A 26,268-nucleotide genomic window follows, 5' to 3' on the forward strand; every position below is an offset into this window, starting at 1 on the left:
GGGCTGTGGGAATTTCATGCCTGGAAGGAGTCATATTTGCTGGATAATTTCTGTAGCTCAAACCAACCGACTGAGCCTGGAGACTCTAGTTCTTCATCAGAGCATTGAACTCCGTGCTGCGTTAGTTAGAAACAGGACAAAGCTCCTGGCACGGGGGGTGGGCATTGGGCTGGCGAAGTGGGAAGGGGTCTGGTCTGATCTTGTTCACGCTCGGGGCAGCCGCGGTCCCTGGGCTGGAGGTTGGTGTAATAACCCTGAGCAGGTGATAAGGTCGGGCACAAAGTCGCCTGGGGTCAGCTGCTCTTCCTGGATTTTCAAAGTGCCATTGTTGCTCCTTCCAGATTAGCTGAGACATGGCTACCAAAAACGTTCGTCGATCTAGTGAGCTTTCTACAATATTACAACGGAGAGTAGTAACAGCTCCAAAGAAGAAGTATGTAAATGTAAGTACCTGCTGTGGCCAGATAGGAGCTGTGGTAAGGCTGGAAACCTGCCCTGTGTCCCTCCTCTGCCTGCCCCTCCTGTTTAGCCACACTGTGAAGGTACACACCACCACCCCATCTCTTTGCTGCCATACTTGTGTTGGAGGTGGCCATCAAGGTGCAGTGGGAGATGGAATGTGGGCTGAAAGTCCAGAGTCTTGTCTGAATGTGCTGCTGGAACCCAGTTAATGGGATGTCCTGGGCAGTGCACTGGAGTAGCTGAAGCATTGGGGTGCTTCTACCCATCCTCTTGGTGAGGGCAGCAGTATCTTCTGTCACGGAAGCATCCTTGCAGGCGCTGCTCTGACCATCCCTGCCCTCCCAGCAGCTGGGGATGTGGTGGGGCTGCTCAGACTCTGCCTGAAGACTTGAGAGACGTGTCCAGTCCCAGCTAGAATGGGGTCCAAACCAGTTCTGTCATGAGTGTCATCCTGGGTTGAGCGCAGATCCAGCCCTTGAAACAGCTGTGGAGTTGGGGCAGTTCCTCCTCCCCATCCATGAACGTGGGGCAGTTCCTCCTCCCCATCCATGAATGTGCCTTTTGCTGGCCAAGGCTCCCTTTCCTGGAGGTAACCTCATGGAGGTGGTATCTCTGTATGCTTCTGTGGAGGGGGCTGTGAGGCCAGAACAGAGAGAAAACAAGGGCTAATTAAAAAGATAACTAAAGCTTGGACCCAGCCAGCTCCACCTCGGTCTTGGCACAGCGCTGCTTTTCTGCTCTCCTGTGATTCAGCCGGCAGTGACATCTCCACACGCCGGCTGGTTGTGAGCATTGTGCGAGGATGGAGTTAGGGGGTTTCTGATGACTCCTCCCCACTCCTTTCAAAGGTCACTGCCTGAATCCTGCAAAGCTAAAGGGGAAACAAATGCCCAAAGAGCAGAAATCCTCAAAGGTGTCACATCAGAGGACGAAGGAGAAGCGCAGGGGACAGAGCCGCTTGGTTAGAGCGCATGTTCCGCTCTCCATCATTCAGTGACTGATGTTAAATATTTCAGCGGGGAACTTTGGGGACTTCCAGGACTATCCTAGTGGCTGTGGTGACAAATGGTTTATCAGTGGTGCTTGAACAAGAAAAGCCTTTCTGAAGAGAGGTGTTTCTGCAGCTCTTGTTGGTGTTTTGTGTTTCAGTGGACACCCTCTGCCTTCCTGGAGAAGTCTGTCACCAAGGCGCAGAGGATGGCCAGCACCCAGGAGCTGAGGCGGTCCCGGATTCTCCCGCCTCTAGATACGAGTGAAAGCTCCTGTGATGAGGTAGACCTTTTCCTGCCCTTTTCCTTGCCCTTTGATGTGATGTTTGAAGGAGGTGTGTGCTGGTGGCAGGCTTTCCCCCAGCTTCTCTAAATACCTCGGTGACAAGGTCCTGCTGTCCTTTGAAACCGCTGCTGCTGGACGAGTTCCTTCTGTTGGGGAAAAGGGAAAACATATTTCCCCCCGGGATGATGTTGAAGCGACATCTGGTGCTAAGCCAGGATCAATAACCCCCGACCGAGTTCTGCTGGAGTTGAATTGCTATCACCAAAGGGATGGTACTGGGGGAAGGCTGGGGTGGGACACAAGGGCAGGAGCTTGCCGTTTTCCATCCTCCCTCTGAACTAACCTCCTCCTTCCTTGCTTTGGTGTAGTCACAGCAAACCCTCAGGGCCGTGACACCCTCAGCAGTGGCAGAGTGGACCTTGGAAGGCCGTAGACCCTGCGGTACCTGCTCAGGGCTTAATGAAGCCGATTTGTTAATGCTTTGGCTTGGAAGGAGGAGCGTGAGCCTTCAGAAGGGTGTGAGGGTTGCAGGCTTCAGGGTCTTGCCAGGGAAGTCCCCATGGGCAGAGTGGGGGGGATGTGTTTTATCTGGAGTAACACTTGCTTGGATGGGTGCTTAAAGCTGCTGCTTCCACAGGACCAGTGGGTATGACACCACCCAGACAGGAGGTTACTGGGGGGGACAGTGAGAGACCCGTAAGGAACGGGTGAGGGATGGCCTGGGATAGCACGGGAGGTTGGGAATGTGTCAGATGAGTGCAGGCAGAACTGGCAGCGAGCTGCAGCTACTGGCTGCAGTGTCACCATGGTGTCTGGGGACAAGTGGGAGACCTGCCTCTGTCTTTCGGGTGGGCACAGTGCAGCTGGAAGAGGGGAGACGAGGCTGGGAGGACTTATCTCTGAGGAATGCCTCTGCCTGGGGGACAGGGCAATGGCTGTCTGGCTCCTTGCTGAACCAGCCCAGGGCTGAGAATAGCATGCTTGGCTCTGGTAGGGCTGTCCCTGTGCCTCCCGCCTGTGGACCTGAGAGCACCAGCTTCAGGAAGGCACCCAGTCCCTTCTGGAAACTTCAGAGGCGTTAGCAAGGCATCGGCTGTGCCACAGTGTGCAGCAGAGAGAGCAGAGCTGTCCCCTGCCTCCCCCAGGGCTGGGCTGAGGTGAAAGGGAAGTCAGAGGTTAGATGTGCAGCGAGAGCTCTCAGGGCCTGGGAGGAGCTGGAAGAGGCTGCGCTGAGGGCAGGGCTGGAATTGTTGGTGCCCTTCAGTACCTGTCAGGAATCTCTCAGGAATAGCTTGGGTATGGAGCAGAGCCGGCTCGGGGCTGGGGAGATGGATCAGTTATGGGAGGATGGGTGTCCCCAGCCTTGTCCTTGCGATGCTGTGGAAAGGGGTGGGAAATCTCTGCCTCCCTTGATGTTAAAACAGTCATCTCGGTAAGGAGTTGTGAGGGCCTGGGACAGGCTACCAGGGAGGGGGTTGAGTCACCGTCCCTGGGTGTGTTTGAAAAAAGGGCAGATCAGGTACTATGGGATATGGTTTAGCACAGGACAGGATCAGTTGGACTCGATGATCTTAAAGGTCTTCTCCAACCTTGTGATTCTGTGATTTCACCAATGGCTGGTGGCAAAGTCCATCCAACAGTGTACCTGAGCATCCCCCACCAAGCTTCAAGTGGGGTCACTGGGATGGAGTTGGTGCCGCGGCATAACCGGGTGCGGAGCGGTGCTGGAAGCAGGTCCTTGATCTGCTGCAATCCCTTCCGTGGGATTACTCTGTTGTGGTGCTTCGGCATCAAGCTGTCAGGTGACTTGGTCTGGTTCTGCCAGCTCACTGAGGAGGCAGCTGCATCAGCAGGGGGGTTTCCTCTCTGCAGGGTACCAGCCCTGTCCCAGTGGTGCTGCTGGAGGGAAAGGTCGTTACAGAAAGAAGTGCTGTTCCATTCCCAAAGGCTCCTGTTAGTGGTGGGAAGCAGCGGTTTTCCTTCCGCCGGGGACTGAACGTACCGTGATTTGTTCCTTCCCCTCAGGATTACTCCCAGCCGATCACCTGTGTCACAGACAGGGGACACTTCATTGTGCGGATCCGAGGTATTGGTGCCCGGGCGGTCCTGGACTTCCCCCTCCACCTGGACTTCTCCACCTGTCCAGTCAAGTACAGCAGCCAGAAGACTCTGCTGGTTCGCAACATTGGTAACCGGGAGGCCCGCTACTCCATCAGCACTCAGAGGTAAGGGACCTCACTTCATTTGCCCAACAAAAGGTGTGTGGGGGTGTTTTTCTTCTCGAGCTCTAGAGCAGCAAGTTTTACTGCCAGGAGCTTGCTCCGACACGGGCTTCCCCCAGAGTCACAGTGTCCTTCAGGTGTCTCCAGGCACTCCAGCGTGGGGTCCTCCACAGCTATAGATGGGATCTCTGCTCCCTGCCATCCATGAGCTGCAGGGGGACAGCCTGCTTCACCATGGTCTTCTCCACAGGCTGCAGGGGAATCTTTCTCTCTGGTGCCTGAAACACCTCATCATCCCTCCCTGCTCCTTCTTCCCTGGCCTTGGTGTCTGCACAGTTCCTCGCATCATCTCACTCCTGTCTCCTGGGGCAAAAAGCAGCTTCTTGGTGGTTTTTTTCCCTCTAACTGTGATTCTGAGGCACTGTGACCATCCCTGATGGGCTCGGCCTTGGTCAGCAGCGACTCCAGCCTTGAGCTGGCTGGTGTTTGCTCTGTGGGGCTTCAGAGAGCTTCTGGTTGCTTCTTGCAGAAGCCACCCCTGCAGATCTCCCCTTTCTCCACCAGAACCCAGCCATGCAAAGCCACAACACAGGTACAGGCACATGTGAGAGAGGAGGAGGACAGCAGTGGGGTAGAAGGGAATGAGAGATCCATCTGAGCATGTAGAGGCCAGCTGATGGGCCTGTATCCTCTATGTTTTATCTGTGCAGGTTGAACTTCTGGTTTAGTTGATGCAACTTCTCTTTTCTGGCCTGAGCAAACTCAGGCTCTTGCCCATTCACAAACCAGCTCAGGTGCCACCGTTCCCCAATCTGCTGTCCTGCTTGTGCCACTTGTCTTTGCCTCCCCTCTCTGGGTTCCCTTCCCTGGCACCAAGCGTAGAACTTTCTGCTCTCCCCATTAGGGTGCTTTTGCAGCCCATCTCCCATCCTTAACTGTTCCTCACAGTACTGAGAGCTCAGCTCGTGCATCTGGTCACATCCTGGTGATGTTCCCTGCCCGGTCATCGTTTGTGCGAGGACTTGGCTGTTTTCTGTTCTGCTTTTTGCTCCAGAGAGGAGCTTGTCAGTGAATGTGTGGGGCCAATTCAGCATCTTCGATAGCTTCCAGAAAACGTGGTCGCATTTTGGCCATGATTTGACTGCTTTTTCATGAAAAAAACCCAGCCAGCCACCTCAGCACTGCCCATTCTTCAGTGTGCTCTGTGCCTGCCCTCCCTCCGCAGCAGGGCCGTGCCCAGCCCCTAACCGCAGCGCTTGGGAATAAAAATCCCTGGAGGCTAAATCCAGTAAGTCTCTTCCCATTGCTCTTGTGGTTCAGGCAGGAGAATGAGTTTCTTCTCTGTGACATTGGCAGAGAGAAATGTCATTCCGATAGGTTTAAGATGAAAATGGTGTCTGGGAGCAGACAAGGCGCAGCGCTGCCTTTTCCTGCGGCGATGGACGTTGTGCTCTGCCGTGCTCCAGGGACAGAGAGGGTCGGTCTGGGATTAGATCCCTCTAGGAGTGTCCCCACCCAGCTCGGAAAGCTCGGGAGATGATCCTCCAAGGCAGAACGCTCAGGGATCCCCTGTGGTACCCATACACTACAGGGAGGTGTGGGGATGCACAAAGACCACCCGAGGTTATGAAATTAGGGCTGAGGTGCAGGAAAAGGGGGGAAGGGAAGGTTGGGCTTGGGAGGTGCTGAGTGTACCTGGGATTTTTCAGTGCAGTCTCGGATGCTTTGTCCTGAGGGACTGGGTTTGCTGGGATGGTTATGCTGCTTGACTTTGGCTGTTACACTGCTGCCAAAAAGTAGCATGTGCAAACATTAAGCCTTTGGGGCTGGAGGTAGCTTTTAATGAACTAGGTTCTCCCAAACTCAACTGGTTTTAGGATGCCAATTAAGGCAGCAGTAGACCAAAGAAAGCTTGGCTGTTAGAAGATGAAGGTAGCCCGGGACTTGCAGTATAGTGCAGCCTCCTTGCACGCTGCGTTTACTGAGCATGTGGGTGCAGGAGAGAAGCCAACGTGGTGCTTTGAGGGCCTGTGTCACAGACTTGCCAGCTTCTTTCACTTGTCAGCTGCCTTTCTGCATTATGTCAGGAGTATGCTGGTCCTTGGTATCCTCGTGGGACATAACTTGAGCCCAACTCTGTCAAGATGGGGAAGCTTGACCCCTGGTGAGAGTAAGCAAGCCCTAAATAGCAAGGTAGATAATTATCAGAGTGCTTACAGGTCTAGTGTTGCTCTCTTGCTGAAGGGCCGTAATGGGCAAGATCTCAGCAGGTCCTGGTGTGAAGGGGACTCCTGGGTTGGTGTGCCTAGATGAGGGTATAGGAGCTGGGGACTGCAAGGTGCCGCTGGGAGATCAGGACCTGCGAAACTTCAGACATTGTGCAACAAAGCAAGCGTACAGCTGGATGTAGTAAAAGCATGCCAGAAGAAAAGGAGCTATTAACCCCCCCTCCAAACCTTCTCTCCTGTCTTTCAGGAGTAGCAGGTTTCTAGGTGGCAGAAAAAACCCTGATTCCCAGGGACATCAGGGTCAAGCTGTGCATGCAAACAGCTCTTACCTGCTCTGGGCTCTTCAAAACCCATTCTCTGATGGTATGGTCCGGACTGGAGCCTGGATGCAGAATCTGGGGAGGATGAAGTCATTTCATACCCTCGGGACTTTGGAGAGCGAGGGTCGCCAGCAGTGTTTCTGACCCGCTGTGTTCTGGGTTGCTGCTGCCAGCTGCTTGTTTGCTCCTCACACAAGCGAGCTGCCGGGAACTAGAGTGCAAAAGAGCCCCCAGAGCTCCCACCACAGTCCTGATGAGTGTGTGTGTCTCTGTTGCAGCCCTTTCTCTGTCGATCGCTCCATCGGTACGCTCGGCATCGGTGAGGCCATGCAAGTAACAGTGGACTTCCACCCGCTGAAGTCTGGGGATTATTGCGGTTCCCTGATAGTTCGCTACGACACAGGTGAGTGTCCTATCTGCAGGTCTGCGTCCTTCAAAGCAGAACAAGGCTGAACTTCCTTTGCAATCTACTTGTAAACCCTTTTGTTTCAAAACCTCTGTGTATTTTGGTGCTTAGAAGGGCAAAGGCTGAGTCTGTCCTTATTCTGTCTGTCTGGTGTCCTGGCCCATCCCTGGGCGTTCCCTGCTGTCAGCACGGTGGCCACCACCCCACACCCCTGTGACAGTCATCTGCCATCATTGCCTATTGTCCCAAGCACCCAAATTCCCTTGCTGGGTGCTATCCCCCAGCTTTACCTCCAAGAAAAGTGAAAACCAGCTGGTGTTTTGGGGCTGTTAGAGTGCATCCCCCTCAACAGGAAGGATAATGCTTTGGGAATCTGTTTTCCTGGGAGCTGCTGGGTGGAGGAAGGATGAACCTCGAATCTGGGTGACCGCGTGCGTACGCGCGTGTGATGTTCCATTCCGAACCAGTGCTGGATTTGGTCCTGTAAGCGTAACGTGTCTGTGGGGGGTGTGTCTCTATGGGATGCTGTCACATGCCCACTGTCCCTTACACACCTCTGTCCCATATGCCGCTTCCCCGTGGTCTTGCTCCAGCCCCTTTTTCTACGTCGCCCTCTAAATCCCACTCTTGACAACATCAGGACTAAAGCAGCCAGGACGTGGGGTTCCTGGGATTTGTCAGGAAGAGACAGGTAGGAAATCTTCACGAGGGTCCGAGGTGCCACCGAAGTGCCATCAGCTTCATAAGTGGCTTTAAGAACAAGTTGAGGGGGGGAAAACTCAAGGAGAACGTGAGATGTTAAACAGCTTCTGTCAGGATCTTCGTGGCTTGCTTGGAAAACCTGAGTCTTGTTCTCACTGAAGCAGCTGGTTCCTCCACAGCTTACATGGGGTTGGGTTTCTGCAGTGATGCTTAATGTTTGCTGCAGCTGGGACAAGCCTGTCCCTGTCCCTGCTTGAGCAAATGTAGAGGAAGTCACAGTTCTCCCTCTGCCCGATACTGGGTGGATTGAAGTGGCAGCTCTTCAGACTGTCGTGATCCAGGAGTACGGGCACTGCTTCTACAACACAGGGAAGCTCTTGTCTGCATCCCATCCTGCCATGGGCTGTCGCTTTGCTCCTTCCTCTGCCACCTTCTTTTCTGGCCCACACCCTGCAGGCATCTTTGGGGGGGGATCAGTGAGAGACTGGGAGAGACTTGACACTTGTGGTGGGCCTGGAGGAGATGCCGTGTGAGCTGTGGCTGAGGTGGGACTCCCCTGGGAATGAGGGGTAATAAAAGCTGTAGCCCTTTCTTCTGTGACCTGAGGCTCGCTGCGTTCCTCGTACTTCCATCGGCAAGTGAGAGGAGTAAAGAGTCCCCTTTGCTTTCTTCCAGGTGAAGACATGAACACACACCTTCATGGAGTGGCTGTAGACGTCAACATCTGTCTGGATGAGGAGCCTGTGAGCATTGAGAAGACCTACCTCACGCTGTCGAAGCGCAGATGCGTGGCCATCCACAACCGCAGTGACATCATCGCCCGCTTCCAGTGGAAGGCTTGTGGCACGCAGGAGGAGGAGGATCAGCGGGAGAGAAGGTCCGTTTCAAAGATGCCTTTGGTTAGGTACCCTGCCCAAGGGGAACGCTACCGTATGGCCTCAAGGGGGGTTGGTGCTTTTAGGACAAGTCAGCCATCCACAGCATCAGGGTGGGTGTCCCTGGGCTTTAGGGTAATGGAGCTGGGTGCTTCCCATCCCAGTTCCATCCACCCTCTGGCTGAGGGTGATGTTTTGGGGAGGAAAGCTTGATTGCAGTGAGTGGATTTCCTCTGAGAGCGAGCTCTGGTGTTTGTGGGAGCTGCAGACTGCTGAGAGCCAGTGGCTCCCGGGCTGCAGAGAGTCTGTGAAGCTTCATTGGCCCAGGAGGATGAGGCCATCTCCTGAATAGGTTTGGGCTGTCCAGGTTTCCAGCACGGGGTGTTTCTGCCTTTCCTTCAAGCCTGGGGAGAGTTTGTAGGTGGAAGGGTCTGCAGGGAAGGAAGGTAGGGCAGCATGGGACTTGGAAGTGCATTTGGGCTTCAGAACCCCCTGTCTTCATGGTGGTGAGAGATGGGGCTGGATCTTCAAAGGACGTCTTTGGGGAAGCTTTGAAAGGCCTCTCTCAGGTGGCAGAGACACACTCTGGTGGAGGCGGGGTGGGGAGCAGAGGGGATGTGGTTGTTCCTTACACCTGCGGGTCTGAAAGGGAAGAGAAGACAGTGATGCTGGGAACCTGCAGCCCAGAGCAGGGGTCTGATGCCCTGCCTGGTGATACGCTGCCCTGGTGCTCCTCATCCTCCTCTGCCTCCCCTGAGCATCCTGGGGGTAGGAGAAGCCAGTTTGAGGATGGAGGTGGATTCCCCATTGGTTGTGGCAGCAGCTTTGAGCTAGGTCGCTCTCCTGAGGGCTGCTCACTTGTGTAAGACCCCAGGACGCAAGATCACCTTTCCCGCCTCCTCTTCTGCAGCATCCCCGACCAGAGTGCCAAGGTGCAAGGAGAATCCCTGCTTTCCTCCGACGGGATCTTCAGCATTGAGCCAGCGGTAAGTGAGAGCTTTGAAAGCTCCCTTTCTCTTCTTCCTCCTCCTCTTCCTCCCTGAATGAGGTCACTCAGCAGATCCCTGCTTGATGTGCTGGGAGGAAACATTGGGTTTCTGGTGGGGCCGGGAGAGCTGGCGGCAAAAAGCGTTTCCCAACTCGTGATGGGCACCGGGAGCCTAAAGCTGGGCTTTGCTCCCAGGGCTATAAATGAAGAGCTGCCCAAGTGTCCTGACCACGTTCAGAGGGATGGAGCCTTACATGTAAAGGCACACCTTGCACAGGGCTAACGCAGGGTGTGGGACCATGTCAGTTGAGATGCTGACCTGAAGAGCGAAGCGCTCCTCTGTGGGAAGGAGGGCAAATTCAGCCCCCGGAACTTTGTCACTGTGAGGGTGATGGAGCCCTGGAACAGGCTGCCCAGAGAGGCTGGGGAGTCTCCTTCTCTGGAGACATTGAAGCCCCCCTGGATGCATTCCTGTAGGATTTACCATGTGTGACCCTGCTCTGGCAGGGGGTGGGACTGGATGAGCTTTGGAGGTCCCTTTCAGCTCCTAACGGTCTGTGAGTCCGTGACTGGCCGGCACCTCTGAAGCGATCCTGCTGGACTCGCTGGAGTGTGATCTGGGCTGGTTGCTCCGCTATAGCCCTAATTTAAGAAAATGCCTCTCCCAGGTGCCAGTAAAGGTCAGGGACTGGGAAAGTTTTTCGTAGCTGCTTCCAAACTCCCTTATAAATATTGTTGATCAGTGTTACTGGCTCTTTCCTCTTCCCTGGTGCTCTAAATATCGGCTCATGGGGCCACGGTTGGAACGAAGGGATGTGACGTTTGAAGAGAAATGGTTTGCTGTCTGCTTCTGTTTTAGGAGGGAGAGATTTTGCCAAATTGTTCAGCTGAAATTAGTGTGACCTTTAAGCCTGAAGAAGCCAGAGTGTATCAACAAAAGTTCTACTGCGACATCTCAGGTACGGCTCCTGTCCCCTCCTGCTCTTGCCCGTGGTGGGGAGGAGCCTGGCTGAGGTATTATGGTGGGAATTTGGGGAGTTGCTTCTCCCTAGACATCCTAAAGCCCTGTGGTGGTTAGATGCTGCTGCAGGTGGCGAGCCCTGGAGCACCCAGGTGTGGAGCTGAGCTGTATGTTGGGTGCAGGTGGTGCTGAGCTGCATGAGTATAAACAGCAGATTTTTGTCTTGGGTTGTGTTTTCCTGAGCTTTACACCTTCCTTGAGTGGATTTCAAAGCTCATCTTAGCACATGGGAAGAGATTCAGAGGTGGCGTTGGAAACTCAGCATCACCCCAAATCCTGTGTTCAGTTTGGGCACCTGACTCCAAGAAGGACATGGAGGTCCTGGAGCGTGTCTAGAGAAGGGCAGTGGGGCTGGGGAAGGGGCTGGAGGGCAAATCCTCTGAGGAGCGGCTGAGGGAGCTGGGGGCGTTCAGCCTGGAGAAGAGGAGGCGGAGGGGAGACGTTATTGCTCTCTCTAGCTCCCTGAAAGGAGGCTGTGGGGAGCTGGGGCTCAGCCTCTTCTCACAGCTAAGTAGCGAGAGGACGAGAGGGAATGGCTGCAAGTTGTGCCAGGGGAGGTTCGGGTTAGAAAGGAGGAGAAATTTCTTCTCCGAAAGAGCCATTGGGCATTGGAAGGGGCTGCCCAGGGAGGTGGTGGAGTCACCGTCCCTCAGGAAAGGTTGGATGAGGTACTTAGGGACATGGTTTAGTGAGTAATAGAGGTGGTGGGGGGATGGTTGGGCTGGATGATCTTGGAGGTCTTTTCCAGCCTTAATGATTGTGTGATTGTTTCAGGGTGCAAAGTGATGGCTCAATTAGAAAGCAGCCCAAGGGTTTGGTCAGAAAGGAGAAAGCAGCCCAAAGGCATATCTGCCAAGGGAAGGGTCCTGTACCTTTCCCTGGATCTTCCTGGGCTGATCTCTGCCAGCCCCAAGTCGGAGGCTAGGGCCTGGAAAATGCGGGATCAGAGGGAATTGCTGTTCTGACATTGAATTCTCTCCCCAGGCCGTGAGACCAGGCTGCCCCTGTGCATCCAAGGGGAAGGCATAGGGCCTCAGCTGCGCTCCAGCTTTGAGCGTCTGGACATCGGGGATGTCTTCATGGGAGCAGCACACAAGTACGAGGTGAGCTGTGAGAGCTAGCAGGGCTTGGGCTGGAGCCTGGTGGCTCCTTGTGGGATTTCTGGCAGCTCAGGAGTTGTGAGCAGGGCAGTTCTGTGCCAGCTGGACAAAGGCAGAGGTTCTATGGAGTTATCACTGCTTTGCCTGGAAAAAACCCAAAGGCAGAACTTGTCCCGTTGTATTTCCTTTGCCTTCTGCCTTGCAGGTGTTCATTGTTGAATTAGAAAGCAAATGGGTCTTCTCTAAAGGAAATGTCCTTCTGCGTTTGCATTTTGCCTTCCTGCTGCAGGTGGTGCTGTTTAACAAAGGACTCATCCAAGCTGCCTTCAGCTTGGTTCCTCCAGCTACAGCTCTGGGCTCCTGCTTCACCTTTCTCCCCAGCGAGGGGGAGATTTTGCCAGACGATCTCCAGGTCATCCAGATCTCCTTCAGTTCCACCATCCTGGGGAAGTTCACAGAAGAATTCAAGTTCAATGTGAATGGATCCCCTGAGCCCGTGACCTTGTCTATCAGGTGAGTGGGGAGGTTACAGGAGCTTGGTGGGCACCTCTGGAGTTATCTCTGGGTAGTGATCTCCCACCTGCCTCATTTTCTGGTGAAGCAGAGAGAAAAAGGTGTTGTGGGAGGTCTTGGCATGGGGATGCTAGGTTAAGAGCTGAGACCCTTTAACCTTGGCTCCAGTTTGAACCTTGCAACCCAGGGGTGATGACCTTCCTTCCTTCCTACGCCCTCAATATACCCTGTTTAACTCTGAAAGACTTGGGTGCCTGTGGGAAGCACCTTGGCCTTCTTGGTGGAGCTTTCCAGGACACTCTTGGCACGGAGTTTGGCAGTGACAGGTTCCTATCGTGACCCTTTGACACCCCAGTGTGATGATCCTGGGGCTGGAAGTGACTTGTCCCAGTGGGTCATAACCATGGGCTGTTGGGATAGTGTGGTGTAGGCAGGCAAGATGTGGGGCTGGCTGTGCCTCCTCGGCCAGCAGCCTCCTGCTAGATCAAGGTAGCCAAGAAATGAAAGGAATCTGCAGTGGGTTTTGCTGGTGAGGCAAGAGAAACCGGTAAAAACAGAACAAGAAGTTTATTGCTTGAAGAGAGAGCGGGGAGTCGGTGTGACCAACTGGAGCTTCAAGACACCCACCCACCCGCTCGAGCTGAGCGCCCCGCTCCTCGGGAGGCTTTGAATGCTGGATTGAGTCCCATGCGGAGAACAACTCCCATTTGGATGTGAGCTGGCTGGTGGGACACTGGGCTATGAAGAAGGGAACGAGGATGAGTGTTTGAGCAGTTCTTTGTTATCCTTCCCACTCAGCAAGAACCCCCGAGTCCACTAATGCTGCCATAGATGTGATCGTTCCCAAAACATCCGCGTTTCCCCCCCAGGTGGAGCTGGGCTCGGGTGGCATCAGCCATGAGGTGAATTCATGAATGGTGTGTGGCTCCAAGGGCCGATTTCAGGCAGTGATGGCGAGTTTCAGAGTTTGGAGCTGATTTTAGGGACAGGAGAGGAGGTGTGGTGGGTTCAGGGCCCCGTGTTTGGTTTAAGATGTGTTGTTCTTGGCTGTGTCAGCAGTGAGAAGCTGATACATTCCTGTGTAGAATTGTTGCTGATCTTGTTGTGGTTGGTGGGTGTCTGTGCGCTCCCTAGGATTCTGATAATTGTGTGGATCCAGATCTCCTGAGAAGACGCTCAGCCACTCAATGGAAACGCTGGCTCCAGCTGAGAAGAAGGGAGCCTGAGGAGGGTTACTCCATTGAGTCCGCTTTTGTGTGGGCATCTCTACCCATGCGTTAGAGATGGGGAAACTGAGTCACGGAGCCATCGCTTGTTTGGGGCCCCTCATTGAGCCAACTTGGGGGCATAGCTTTGCCCTATCCTGCCTGACACTGTGCCCTAAGCCCCATCTGATAGCTGCTGGCCACCTCCTGTCCCCTTGAATGAGGGCAAGGGTGTGAGGGGCTGGTTTGAAACCCGCCGTGGTTCTGACACCGGCTCTTACCCGCCCGAGCAGCAGGGAGAGCTGAAAGCTCTGCAGTTCTCTAACTCAGCCAGTGCCTTGTCTGTCTGTCCTCACAGTGGCTGCGTCATTGGACCAACGCTCCACTTCGATGTGCCTGCCCTCTGCTTCGGTGATGTCTCCTTCGGTGAGTGCGCCCTGGGCTTGGACCGTGGGCCGAGAGGTCCATGCGTTACCGAAACGGGGCGCTTGGAACCTCAGAGCACCCAGAATGTGTGTTCCTCTGCAGCAGCAGCCTTCAGGGTGTTAAAAGCAGGACTGATACCCTTGGCAGCAGAATGGCTGCGAGGGTATCAGTCCCTGAAATGCCCCGGGAATGGGAGATGGGGAAAAAAGGGTGATGCTGGCGGGGGGAAGAAGGGCGGTGCCTGGGAGGGGGAGAAGGGCGACGCTGGGGTTGGGGGAAAAGGGAGATGTTGGAGGGGGAGAAGGGTGATGGAGCTGTGAACCAGCCTGGAGCTGCTCTGGATAAATGTTGGGAGGACAGGAGCCATTCAGTCCCCTGAGCCTTAGTGTGAAATGTTAATTAGTGCTGGGAGGGCACCTTGTTATCACCTACCCCATAATATGCCCAAGCCATAGCTCTGCACAGAGCTCCTTCCCTGTGTGCCCCCACCCCGAAAGCCCAGTTCTGCTGTGCCAGCAGCGCTGGTGGCTGAGCATCCAGAGCTCCATTGAAATGCAGGTTCTGGTTCTCCATCTCTGCCTCACAAAAGGCTTTTTACTGAGATGAGGTGAAGTTTTTAATGGGAAATCAGTTGTGGATTGATGGAAGGGCCATTATCGAGATGGGCCAGCCAAACCAGATGTCTTCTCCTGGGCTGGTCTCCTGCCTCTGCAGAACATCCCCACTGAGTGGGGTTATGCCACTGGTGCGGCAGGGAAAGCTGGTGTCAGAGCTTTTTGAGCAGTAATGAGACGTCGCCGTTCGTTAGGGAAGGTGAGACACGGCTTCTGCTGATTTCTCAGCCAGTGTCAGGCTCAGCTCCTGCCAAGTGGGCTGCAAACCTTCCCGTGCTCCATCTGGTCACCCTGAAACAGGAGATGCCGTAAGGCTCCAGCTAACAAAACTGCATCAGAGGGCTTTGCATCGGGCTGTAGCTCCCCATTTCATCCATCCCTGCTTTTACTGCAGCTTCTCCTTGGTGCTAACCTGCTCTTCCGTATTGCAAACCATAGGGGGTGTTCATGGGGAGTTTTACGGATCCGATTCTGGGAGTAAATGCTCTGTCTGGCTGCTCACTCTTACGTGAGACGTAACCGGTGCTGGTGTCGGGGCAGCTGAGAGAGAAAAACTCATGGCTTTGGGCGTCAGAGCTGCCAAGGAGGGATCTCCATCACCAGCCTGGCACAGAGCTTCCATGGCAATTAATTCCTTGCTGGGCTTCTCAATTAGCTGCAGTTGAGATTGAAGAGAGCCAAAGTCCAGGCGCAGTTTTACCGTGAGAGGCTGTTCAGCCCAGGAATGGTGGGATAACGGGGGCATAAATCCCTCTGTGTGTCTCTTCCCCAGGCTTCCCTCACACCTTGTCCTGTCGCCTCAAAAACACCTCCTTGGTGCCCATGACTTTCCACCTTCGCATCCCCGGGGACGGCTCGGGAGGGCCCAGCGTTACCAGTGCTGCTTGGCTGTTGAACAACGATCCTGAGCCCTGGAGATGGGGAGTTGAAGGTTCCATCAGGCCGGCTGAATTTACCATCGAGCCTTGCAGCGGGACCATCCGCGCCCTGGGATCCAGGAATATCAAGGTGTGGGGAGAATCCGTCCGGCCGTGCTTCAGCAGATGGAGCTGAAGCTTCACTGGTGGGGAGGGTCCGGGGGGGCTTTAGTGATGGGAGGCAGATAGATGCACTTCTGTTGTCTGGGTTGGTCCGGGATGTTTGTGAAGGGGCATCGGTTTGTTTCCAGAACCATCCGCTGAGCATCCTGTGCCCTATGGTCAGGTGCGGAAGCCACGTGTGTGCTTGAGCGCTGCGTGGAGCTGTGGCTTTGGCTTAACCGTGGGCAGAGGAAGGATGAGGCCAGCGGGTGGCCATTAGAGAGATGCCCTTGTGTAAAGCAGTTTGCTTTTCTTCCCGGACTTGTTTTCCCTCTCCCAGTGAGCAGAGGAGCTGCATTCACTGCAACCATCCCTAGGGGGGGCTGAAGCAGCTCTGCCAGGTGTGACCTGCACCCAACTTCTGGGGCCCTTGGCATTTGGCCCTGGCTGTAAAGCTGAACTCGCTGGGTTTGAGGCAGCGCATTGCCCCGGGATTTACGCTGTTGTAGCTGAGATTAGAACCGAGATTAATTTTAATACAGTGGTGAGCAGAGCAGTTGTCTGATTAGGCTTTAATTCAGCTTACACACACCCTGTTAACCACACAGGGTGTTGAACCAAGCAGATGCTGTCAGGAGACCTTTATTGCTCTCAGACTCTGCTCTACACATGGAGCAGCAGAAGGATGAGGGGAAAATCCTTCTCCTTACCATGGAAGGAGAATCAGGGGACGCCACACACGGAACGATAGTTTTTGGGGGTGGTGAAGGTCTTTGACGGTCTTCTCTGTCACCAGGTCACCCTGTGCTCCAACACCGTGAAGAAGTACAAGCTGGCGCTGGTGGTGGATGTGGACGGTGTCGGCAAGGAGGTGCTGGGGCTGCTCCTCACAGCCAGGTATCGGCGCTTTCCTTTGCGGCGTGTCCTCTCTCCTGGTGCATCGTCTCTCCTCCCCTCACACAAAGGCCAGCTCCAAACGAGAAGTATTACTTAATGAGCTCGTTAAGCAGGGCTTTGAAAGCAGCCAGTGTTGAGGAGCATCTGTGCTCACCAGACAGGCACAGCCCCCAGCCTTTTCCTAATTATATTAATTAGATTAATTATAGACCTATTTCTTTGGTGGGTGAGGTGTAACAGACTTCCAAAGGGCTGTCTCTCTCCTCCTTCCTGCAAGCAGTCAGTGGGGGAACTGTGTCTGTGTTGCCACCAAAGCACAGTGTTCCTTTGGGATGTGGGGAGCAGCCTGGTGTCTGTCTGGCTTAACAAAGGCACGTGCTAATGGGGAAGGGGCTTAGGGCAGGACTGGTGCAGGAAAAATAACAGCAAGATCTTCCGAAGGAGAAACAGAGTCCTTGATGCTGAGGAGAGCTCAGGTTTTGCTGCTTCCCTCTGGTCCTTTTGAGCATGAATGTTCTCACACTTAAGCTGGAAGTCATCCCTGCTGCAGCCAGGCTGGATCCCGCTGTGCTGTGGGTGTCGGTGTCATTACCAGTAGGATGCAGCTCACTGGTGCTTTTCCGCCGTCTGGTCAGTGTCTGGGCTGTGATTTTATTTTTAACAACCACCCACTGCGTAAGGCAGGGGCTGGCTCGGACCTTCCATCGCCACAGCAAGCAGTTGAGGCTCTTCAGGCCTCTTTTCTGGAGAGGAGGGAGTAGTTTCTGCTGAGATACTGGGCCATACTGCACCAATCCTTGGTGGGAAGGTTCCTCCAGAGCTCAGGGCTTGCTGTGGGAATCAAAGGGAATACAGGAAGCTGAAGGTGATTTATTGCTGTCGGGGTAATACATGTCTGTCTGACAGTGACAAATGTGTTCCGCTCCTCTGTGCCCTATTCAAGGAGGAAACAAATTCTACGTTCTCTCAGTATCTCTAATTCCCTTTGGGACATCTCTTTGCCTAGATGCATCGCTCCTGAGCTGGAAGTGCGGGACCCCACTGTGACATTTGGCCGGTGCTTCCTAAACTTCCAGTACGAGCGGCCGCTGACCCTGGTGAACAAGAGCCGCGTTCCAGCCTGCTACAGGCTCCTTCCTCAGGTTTGGCATCGCATCTGCCCTCAAGAGTTATCCAGGGGTTTATTAAGGGGATGAAAAATAATAACAAAGGGGTGGGGTAAGACCTTGCTGGTTTATATTCAGATGGGTTCTTGTTTTCAGCAGACCTTTGGGTGTAGAAGAACCGCACCACCCCCACCCCCCCACCCCCCCCCGCATATAGACTTTGGGAAGAGGTTTGTATTCTAGTCTTTAGGTTGATTTTATGCAGGGTGTTGAAAAGCTGCTGTGAGGAGGCTGCTGGCAAGGGTGTGTATGCCTGTGGGTGCAGCAGCTTTTGGACCCCCTTGGGATTCAAAGCCCATCCCGCTCTCCTAGCTGGGTTCCAATGGTAGATGTTAAGGAGTGCAGGTTTCTTCGGAGGTCGCTCTGAATTTGGGTTTGATTCTGTCTCTTACAGAAGCACAAGCAGGGTGATGCTGTGCTGTACTGCAGCCCCGTGTTCTCTGGGATCATCAAGCCTTACAGCACTGTCAGGGTCCCGTTGGTGCTGGAAGCCCAGAAGTTGGGACATCAGTCTGCTTCTGCTGTGCTCGCTGTGCTTGGGAACAAGAAATCCCCATTGGTGAGTCCTCGAGGTTCCTAATTCCAGGGATCCTTCCCGGGGCTGCAGTACGCAGCCAGGGTGGACAAGGAAAGGGGTTCGTGGTACAAGCAACAGTCAAGGTCTAGAGGAGAGGAAGGCTGGTGGGACTTCTTGGGCAGGTGACAATCTGAGAGTCCGATGTGGCACATCATTATAGATAGGGGAGACAGGATAACGAGCGCAGTCTGCAACTCAGCATGGTCCCTGGAGCTGAGACTCTGCTGCGTGATTAGGTGAGCAGGAGCTGCTGCTTCAGAGCAGGAACTTTTGTTCAGGAGGGCACTGGGACAGCCTGTGTGAGAAACCACGCTGAGAGCTTGGCCCATCACGTCGAGAAGTATCTGTCTTATCTCTGCGTAAAGCCCTGTGCATCTCCACACCCCTGGCATCTGCAAGGCAGGGACTCTTCCTTTTTCCAGCACAGGCTTGGAAATGGTGAAGCATTCCTGACGATGTTTCTGGAGCCTCCTGAAAGATGCTGTTAGCGTTCAGGCATGCACAGCAGCAGCAGTGACAGCAAGATGTAGGCAGGAGAATGCCTTGTGTAGTGTCCTGGCTTCATCTAGCTGAAATCTAGAACAAATGTAGTTAATTAAATTTAAGTTTAGAATGATATTAACTTTGGAAGCGGCTGTTTCAAGATGTCTTGCCATCTCTCTGAGCATGAAGTAGGATGCTACAGGAACCTTAAGCTTTCTGTACCCGAAAGGGAGGCTGGCCTTTTGAAAGCAGGCTGGGGATTGAAACTGTCATTAAAACAGATGGAAACAATGCTGCTCAATCCCTGGATGCCAGGGAACATCTCAAGCCTGGCCTTTGTGGCTGTGCTGGTAGGAGAGACAGGCAAGCCTGAAGTGGGACAAACCAGTTGCTTGGGCGTAGATGTGGTGTTTCCCTGGAAAAGGGGGATTTCTGCCCTCTAGAACCAGCCTGCTGTTTAACTGCAGGTTCCTTGCAAAGCTTTTCTCCTTGAGCTAACAGCTTCTGGGTTCAAAGCTTCACCTTGCCTAAAGTATTTGCCTTTGGAAGTGAACGTCATCTTCATTTTCCTTGTGCTTCAGCTGGAGGATCCCAGCTCTCCCTGGCAGGGGGTTGAGTGGCTCCACAAGCCCGTGCAGTCGGTCTTTAACATGCAGCATTTATGCTCCCTTGCCGCGAGCGCCGGTAGAGGCTTCCCTGGGTGTACTGAGCGCAGGGATGGGAGTTTCTGGCCGTGGGGCGGCATTCTCCCTGTTTCCTATAGTCTAAGCAGAGTAGTGGATTCATCTGAAGTTTTCTGGGCTAGCAGAGCATCAACTTGCACATGCTGCACTGGTGGCAAATCCTCCCCATAGGGATCCTGTGACGTCAGCCTGACCCCGGGGGAGTGGCTGCAGTGCGTCACGATGGAGCAGAGCGCGAGCTGGCTCTGAAGTCACCCCGTTAGCGCGGATACCGAGTCTGCGGCCGCACCTTGCATTGCGTTGAGTCCCTCTGGGTGTCTGTCGCTTGGTGTTGGGCTCGCAGTGGCTGCGTGCCAGCTTTGCTGTGGCGTATTCTGTCATCCTCTGTGGGAAGGAGCTGGTAAAACCCAGACCTGGGGTTACTGGTGGTCACTTGGACCACGGCTGTCTGCCAGGGACAGATGCTCTTCTTTCCTAAAGGATCTACCGTGACGTTATGGTACCCAGAAGCAAAGCCAGAGTGGTACTGGGGTTTGTACGTGCAGCAGTATTACCCAGAGCAAAACTCCTGTCGCCTTTCACGGGTGTCACATTGCCCGTCACGCTGTTGAACAGGGTTTTTCTTTCCCCCTTTAAGAAGACAGCAGATGAAGAGTTTCGTTGGCTTTTTAATAAGCCTTCTCCTTGGTGAGGATTCATTGTGTTAGTGCACGTTCCCTTGTTAAAACCAGCTAGCCTGAGCATCTTCCAGATGTTATTGTGTCCACCTCCAGAGGGCTCTGCCCTGCCTTTGCTGCTTCCACCCCACTGCTACCGGGAAGCCAAGGCAGCTGGTGAGACACAGCTCTTCCCTCCAGCTCCTTCTTCCTGGCAGCTCTGGGCAAGCATCAGTAAGACCTCAGCTCTCCCTACCTCCCTCCTCCCGGAGCGATGAAACATCTATCATCACACAGCTTTAGCTTCCTATTTTTGAGGTACCAGCCTTGGTACGTGGCTTGTTGGGGGTTTTTTGGCTCTTGTACAGTGCGCTGTCAAGAGATGAGTGTTTACAGACGCTGCTCCTTCTGCCTGAACTGGACTAGTGATTCTGACAGCTGTCAGTGCCTTTTACTCGAGTGGGCCATCGTTAAAGGTTTTCCATCACAGAGGCTGGTTTGTCCTGAGGTTAAATCCCACTCCGTGTCCTCCGGTGAATCGCACAGAGATTGTCAGTGCTGGGAGTTCTGTGTGTTCGGGTTCTGTTGAAAGGTTGAAGTGTTCTTAGGAGCTGGGCTTGTTCAGCCTGGAGAAGAGAAGGCTTTGAGGGGACCTCATTGCAGCCTTCCTGTCCCTGAAGGGAGCAGAGGAACAGGAGGGAATCAGCTGTTCCAAAGGGCAGACACTGGCAGGACAAGGGGGATGGAGTGAAACTGAATGAGGGAAGGGTTAGATGAGATATCGGGGGAAGTTCTTTCCAGAGAGAGTGGTGAGGGCCTGGAAGGAGCTGCCCAGAGAAGGGGTGGGTGCCCCATCCTTGGGAGTGTTCAAGGGAGTGTTGGATGGGGCCCTGGGCAACCTTGTGTAGCTCCAGGCATGGAGGTTGTTGGCCCTGCCTGTGGCAGGGTGTTGGAGCTCTCTGGTCCTTGAGGTCCCTTCCAAGCCAGACCGTTCTATGATTCGGAACTGGTGAAGTCCAACCAGAGCAGATGAAGTTCCCTGGTTTTTAGCGCTGTGAGAAGGTGGCTCAGCACAGGAACCCGTGTTCCTCCTCCTACCATGGCCTTTACAAGAAGAAAACTTGGAGGGTCTCAGGCTCTGGAGAGAAAAGCAATCCTGCTTGAGGGACAGAATGAATAATGAATCTCTTGTTCCTGTAGTACTGGGAGTGCCCAGAGGCAGCACCGAGAGGCAGCCAACGGACGTGATCTCTGCTGCCAAGAGCCTGCTTTGCTGGGGGCTCGCGCTGGTTTTCAGGGGGCAGCTTTGTGGGGGATGCGGAAGAAGTTACCGGCCAAGTGTGGCTGTCTGGAAGTCCTAGAGGACAGTTTGGGGCAAGATCCATCGGGAAAAGGAGCGGGAGCAAGAAAAGGGGCAGGAGCAGGCATGGGGTAGAGGAAGGAGAGCTGAGCAAGGGGGAAAATACAAGTGTGGGGAGCTGGTTTTCTTTATCCCCCAGTAACAGGGGCCTGTGGCTTCCTGATGGGATCACTGTAGATCCCACACTTGCTCCAGGCCTTCTGCATCAGTGTTACAACACCTCAAACGACCGACAGCCGTAATCACCCTCCAGTCTAGGGGTGCCCTGAGAGCCATCTCTTCTTTAAACTTTCCCTTGCCTTTGTTTTTTTAATCTTCCCTACCTGGAGCAGGCCATCAGCTTGAAGGCCGTTGGAGAGGGACCAGTTGTCCATGTGTATCCCAGCAAGATCGATTTTGGCGATATCCAAGTTCTGGCAGACGCTTCTCGCACTCTCTACCTCTGCAACCAGAGTGTTATCCCTGCATCCTTCCGGGCAGAGGTGGTAAGTATCTGTGGGGATATTTCCCAACAGAAATGATGGCTCCATAGCAGCCTGGGACTTGATTTTTGTACGTGATGTTTCCATGTTGCTATCTGAGAGAGCAGCAAGGTATTCCACCGCAGCGCAGCACGAGAAGCCCAGCACTGGGGTACCCCTCACTGAGGCAGGGAGTTTTCCTGGATGGTTGAGCAGAAATTGATGCCAGGTCCTTTTCACAAGTTCTGGCTTTACATTGTGGGAGGTGTTTTGCTCTGAGCTGTGTATTTGGAGCTCTGAGATGAAGAGAAGCCCGTAGCCTTTTTTCTCCTGAAAGGAGCACGGGTTTCCCGATCATCTCCCTGCTCTCTCTGCGTCTGTTTCAAGCTCCTCCTGGTGATGGAGACCATTGCTCTGCTGCCAGCTTGCTCCCTGTGAATGTGGCTTTAGAAGGACTGGGGGGTCCAGTGCCCTGTTCGCCCCATCTGTAAAGGGCAATCTGGAAAAAACGAGAGGAAGAGAGAGGAAGCTGGGGCCGTGCCCACAGGGCACAGCTGGCAGGTTTCTTCCTGCTTGTTTCTTCACTGCCCCTCTGTAAACATTCAGAGCTGGATTTCCCGAAGCAGAGAGCGCCAGGACACCTCACTGCGGCTGATGATCAGTGGGAACGGAGTGCTTCAGTCCTGGGGGGCTGTTGGGAAGCACTGCCCAACTCTTGGGGAAAGAAGACTTTGGGCATCAGGATTTTGCTCAACCCGTTTGGCAGAGTTTATCCTTCAGGCTCTCGGCCATATCCCCTGGCTGCGTGGCTGCTGCAGTGGGGTTTGAGCAGTCCTGGCCTTGAGGCTTTGTGCAAACCCGTCTGTGGGGAAGCCAGGAGAGATGCAGCTTGCCTTGGTGTGCTCTCCCTAGGGGAGGCTGGAGGGGAATAAAGCTTTTCCCGAGGATGAGCATCCCTTGGGCTGGGCAAAACAGGGTTAAAGAAGTGGGTCTGTTAAAGGAGGGTGCAATACAAGCTCCAGCATAGTTGCTGTTTCCAGACGCTTGGATTTAGGGAAACGAAGCCTTTATGTATTTACCCTCATGTCTTTAGTCCTTTCTCCTGCACCCCAGAAGAGAGCAGGGTCTGTAGTGTCTGTGCTCACTTAGCGTCTGCCGTGTCTTACAGGCTGGCAAACGCTCGCGCTGCAGGATTGAGCCCAGTAAAGGAGTGATCCCCCCCGAGACCAAGGTGGCTGTGACTGTCATAGCAAACTTGGATGACATTGAACAATTCAAGGACAAGGTGATCGTGTCCATAGAGAACAGCCACAGCTACAATGTCCTGATCCGGGCTTTCGGCATTGGCACCACCATCGTCGTGGACAAACTTGCTCCAGAGCTCAACTTGGGCCCCCACTTCAGGTAAGTTATCTGTCTGCTCCGGGCTCTACTGTGGGCCCAGCAAGGAGGAGTTCTGCTGAAATCCTTGGGGCCGGTTCTCCTCCAGCACTCCAAGTCCTGGCTCGCTGCCACTGAAGCCCCAGGAACTCCTTTAGAAATGTTTTCTGGGCGGTTTTCAAGTTGTTAGATTCCCTCAGAAAGCCACTGAGCCAGACACCAGTTGGGAAATGGTTCCCGACTTGCCCTGGGTCAGAATCCATGTATTTTCTGGCTTGATGGAGTAAAGATTTGGAAGAAAACAGCAGGTTCTGGAAGCCTCCAGCTGGGAAACGTGACGTTACAAGTAGAAACACAGTACACAGTACTTTTTGCAGTAGCCTTGCTGGCTTCTTCACTGGCTGTGGAGTATCGTCTGGCAGCGGCAGAGAAACTTGGCAGTAGCTTGTTAGCAACTCCTTGACTAAGTTACCAGCGCTGTTTGGTTTCCCTTCTGCCCCAGGGAGTCCGGGAGGAGCAGCAGAATTTGTCTTTGCCCTGTATCATCTCTGAGCTTGCTGTCTCTCTCCTCTCCCCTGCCAGGCTGCTCTCTATCAGATGTAGATACTCTTTCCTCCCTTCTCCTGCCTGTTTTCCTTTCTGTCTCTTCCGCCAGCTGCCACAGCACGGAGCAGCCATGGTGGCTGCAGGACCGGCCCTGAATGGAGGAGAAGTCTCCTGAGGTTGGGTGGGTTGGTCTGTGCAAACAGACCGGCTGCTGGATGCTGATGAACTTAGGGGCAGCCAGGGTCTGGCTCTTGGTGTAACTTTGAGCTGGGTCAGTGGTTTTGGAGGTGGATTTGTTGCTGGGTGAGTGGTCAGATAAGGCCAGCGGGGCACTGAAGCCAGGTGGGTGCTGGGAAGAGGCAGTTCCTGAGCCATTTTCCATCTCTGCTTCTCTTCTAGCCTACGTCCCTGTTGTTACCGCTTCAAGATAACGAACGCAGGACGACGCATCCATCGGCTCTATTGGAGAATGGAAGGTTCCCCCCCATCTCCCCGTCGTGATTGTCTCCCTGCCATCCAAACCAAGGGCAAAGGTTCCTCCAAGACCTCCAGACCTGCCAGTCCCGTGTTTAAGATTCAACCCCTGACAGTGGAGCTGATGCCAGGCCAGACTGTGGAGATGACTCTGGAAGGCTCCTCCAGCACTCCTCAGGTGAGGTTCCACCCCGGGTGCTGAGCTTTCCCCATCGCATCACCTCCACTGGGGCTTCTCCTGCATCCCCTTGACTTCTCCCTGGGAAGATGAACAAGTGCGTTCAAGAAAATATCTCAACGCCCCGAGTGACCATGTCAGCACCAGTTGCACTCCTTGCTGGCCACCATCAGTTCCCAAGGGTTTTTTTTGGGGTGTTTCTATAGCTACCATCAAGCCAACTTGCCCATACCAAAATAGGGGCTGAAGGAACAGGGGCAAACAGTGGGTTACAGGGAAGGAAGGGCAGAGAAAATAAGTTAGGCTTAGCCTAGGAGCAGAGGCAGGGAGTGGATTGAGAAACCGCGAGGTAATTTCTCTGGGGGAAGCAGGGAGTAAAACAAAGGCCCTGGGAAGGGAGGGGAGCGTCTGGGAGCAGCGTTTTTTTTCCCTCTGCAGACAAACATGGCCAGAGGGCTTGCTTAGAGCCCAGTCCTGGAGGAGAAAAACGAGCCCAGCGCAGCAGCCAGAATGGTGGGAGTGATGTTCTCCATGGGGGAAGCTGCTCCCAGGGATCATTAGAATTGACAGTTTCACTTGTATCAGTATTCCCAGAACAGCTCACCCCAGGCTCTTGGCCGGCCCCGTGTCCCAAGGGCGATCAGGTCCGGCAGCGCCCTTGGATGGCAGCTCAGAGCGGGGGTAGCTCAGCGGAATCGCTGTGTCGTCTTCTTCCTGGCCCCTTCTTTCCAGGGGAAGCTCTGCAGAGGAGCTGCCAGCTAAGCCTGGGGCGCATTCCCTTGCTCCAGGCCCACTGGGCACAGATGTTTAGGCGAAGGTGGAATAAATCTGCATGAAGCTCCTGCTGTGTTTTGAAAGGTGTTTTGAAAGGGTTGCCTCGGCGGAGGCTCCAAGATGTGATTCCCGGCTCAGTTGGTTGCGGTGGGACTGTCCCCGTGCAGTTGTGAGTCCCGAGGTTTTGCTGAGGTGGAGAAAAAGGTCCAAGAAAGAAACTAAAATGCTTAGGGCATTGGAGAGGGTGTCTTGCTTGGAAATCTTGAGAAGGGCACTGGGAAGCCCTGTGAAGGGCACCTGTGAGGCAAGAGCATGGGGAGCAGATGTAGCTTTGGGTCTTGAGAAGTTGGTACTCTTGAGGTTGGTCAGAAGCCCAACTCCCTGCGGTGCACGTACAACCCAAGAGTTGTGAAGGCTGTAGGCTCCCGAGAGGAGTTGGCTTGTGGAGCTGTACCAGAGGGGGAAGAGTGCAGAGAAGGGCAACCAGGCTAGTGAAGGGGCTGGAGGGCAAATCATACGAGGAACGGCTGAGGGAGCTGGGGATGTTTAGCCTGGAGAAGAGGAGGCTGAGGGGAGACCTTATCACCACCTACAACTACCTGAAGGGAGGTTGTAGAGAGGTGTGCGATGGTCTCTTCAGCCAGGTGACAGAAGATAGAACAAGGGGAAATGACATGAAGCTGTGCCAGGGCAGGTTTAGATTGGATATTAGAAAAAAATTTTTTACTGAAAGAGTTGTCAGGGCCTGCAACAGGCTGCCCAGGGAGGTGGTTGAGTCACCATCCCTGGATGTGTTCAAAAAAAGGGTAGATGAGGTACTTAGGGATATGGTTTAGCATAGGATGGGAATGGTTGGACTCGATGATCTTCAAAGGTCTCTTCCAACCTTGAGATTCTTGTGATTCTTGTGAAGAGTGGAGGGGGAGGAACCTGGGGAAGTAGAACCATGAGAAATCAAGGGAATGGGTTACCCAGCAAGGCTGTGTAAGCCCCTGGATCCCTGGCAGGGTTCAAGGCCAGGTTGGATGGGGCTTTGGCCTGCCTGGTCTAGGGAGGGTGTCCCTGCCCATGGCAGGGGGTTGGACCTAGATGATGTTTTTCAGCATGATGATCATGCTGAGCAGCAGGGCACATCGTGGCGATAACAGTTTGCGGGAGGGGGGGGATTATTCCAGTTCCACCTGACTTTGTGGGTGCCTTTTGTGGACGTTGGGGTGTAGCACTAAGGATTTTGGGAGAGCAGAATAAGTAGGATGG

At 54.1% G+C, this 26,268-nt stretch overlaps 1 protein-coding gene across 1 annotated transcript in view; it reads left to right on the forward strand.

The window, feature by feature from the left end:
* Window positions 1-353: 353 nt before the first annotated feature.
* Window positions 354-26,268, forward strand: part of LOC311195305 (hydrocephalus-inducing protein homolog) — a gene marked incomplete at both ends in the record, with an annotated part of 41,362 nt that continues 15,447 nt past the window's right edge. The window contains 13 exons of the mRNA XM_084268686.1: window positions 354-443; window positions 3,763-3,823; window positions 3,884-3,962; window positions 6,786-6,910; window positions 8,291-8,451; window positions 10,338-10,437; window positions 11,484-11,602; window positions 11,889-12,112; window positions 13,676-13,829; window positions 21,531-21,683; window positions 22,828-22,861; window positions 22,961-23,063; window positions 23,985-24,237. Coding sequence (XP_084124812.1) covers window positions 354-443; window positions 3,763-3,823; window positions 3,884-3,962; window positions 6,786-6,910; window positions 8,291-8,451; window positions 10,338-10,437; window positions 11,484-11,602; window positions 11,889-12,112; window positions 13,676-13,829; window positions 21,531-21,683; window positions 22,828-22,861; window positions 22,961-23,063; window positions 23,985-24,237 — 1,656 coding nt within the window. The remainder of the gene's footprint in view (window positions 444-3,762; window positions 3,824-3,883; window positions 3,963-6,785; window positions 6,911-8,290; window positions 8,452-10,337; window positions 10,438-11,483; window positions 11,603-11,888; window positions 12,113-13,675; window positions 13,830-21,530; window positions 21,684-22,827; window positions 22,862-22,960; window positions 23,064-23,984; window positions 24,238-26,268) is intronic.

Source organism: Gallinula chloropus (assembly GCF_964237585.1).
Source record: "Gallinula chloropus genome assembly, chromosome: 10".
NCBI classification, from domain to species: Eukaryota; Metazoa; Chordata; class Aves; order Gruiformes; family Rallidae; genus Gallinula; species Gallinula chloropus.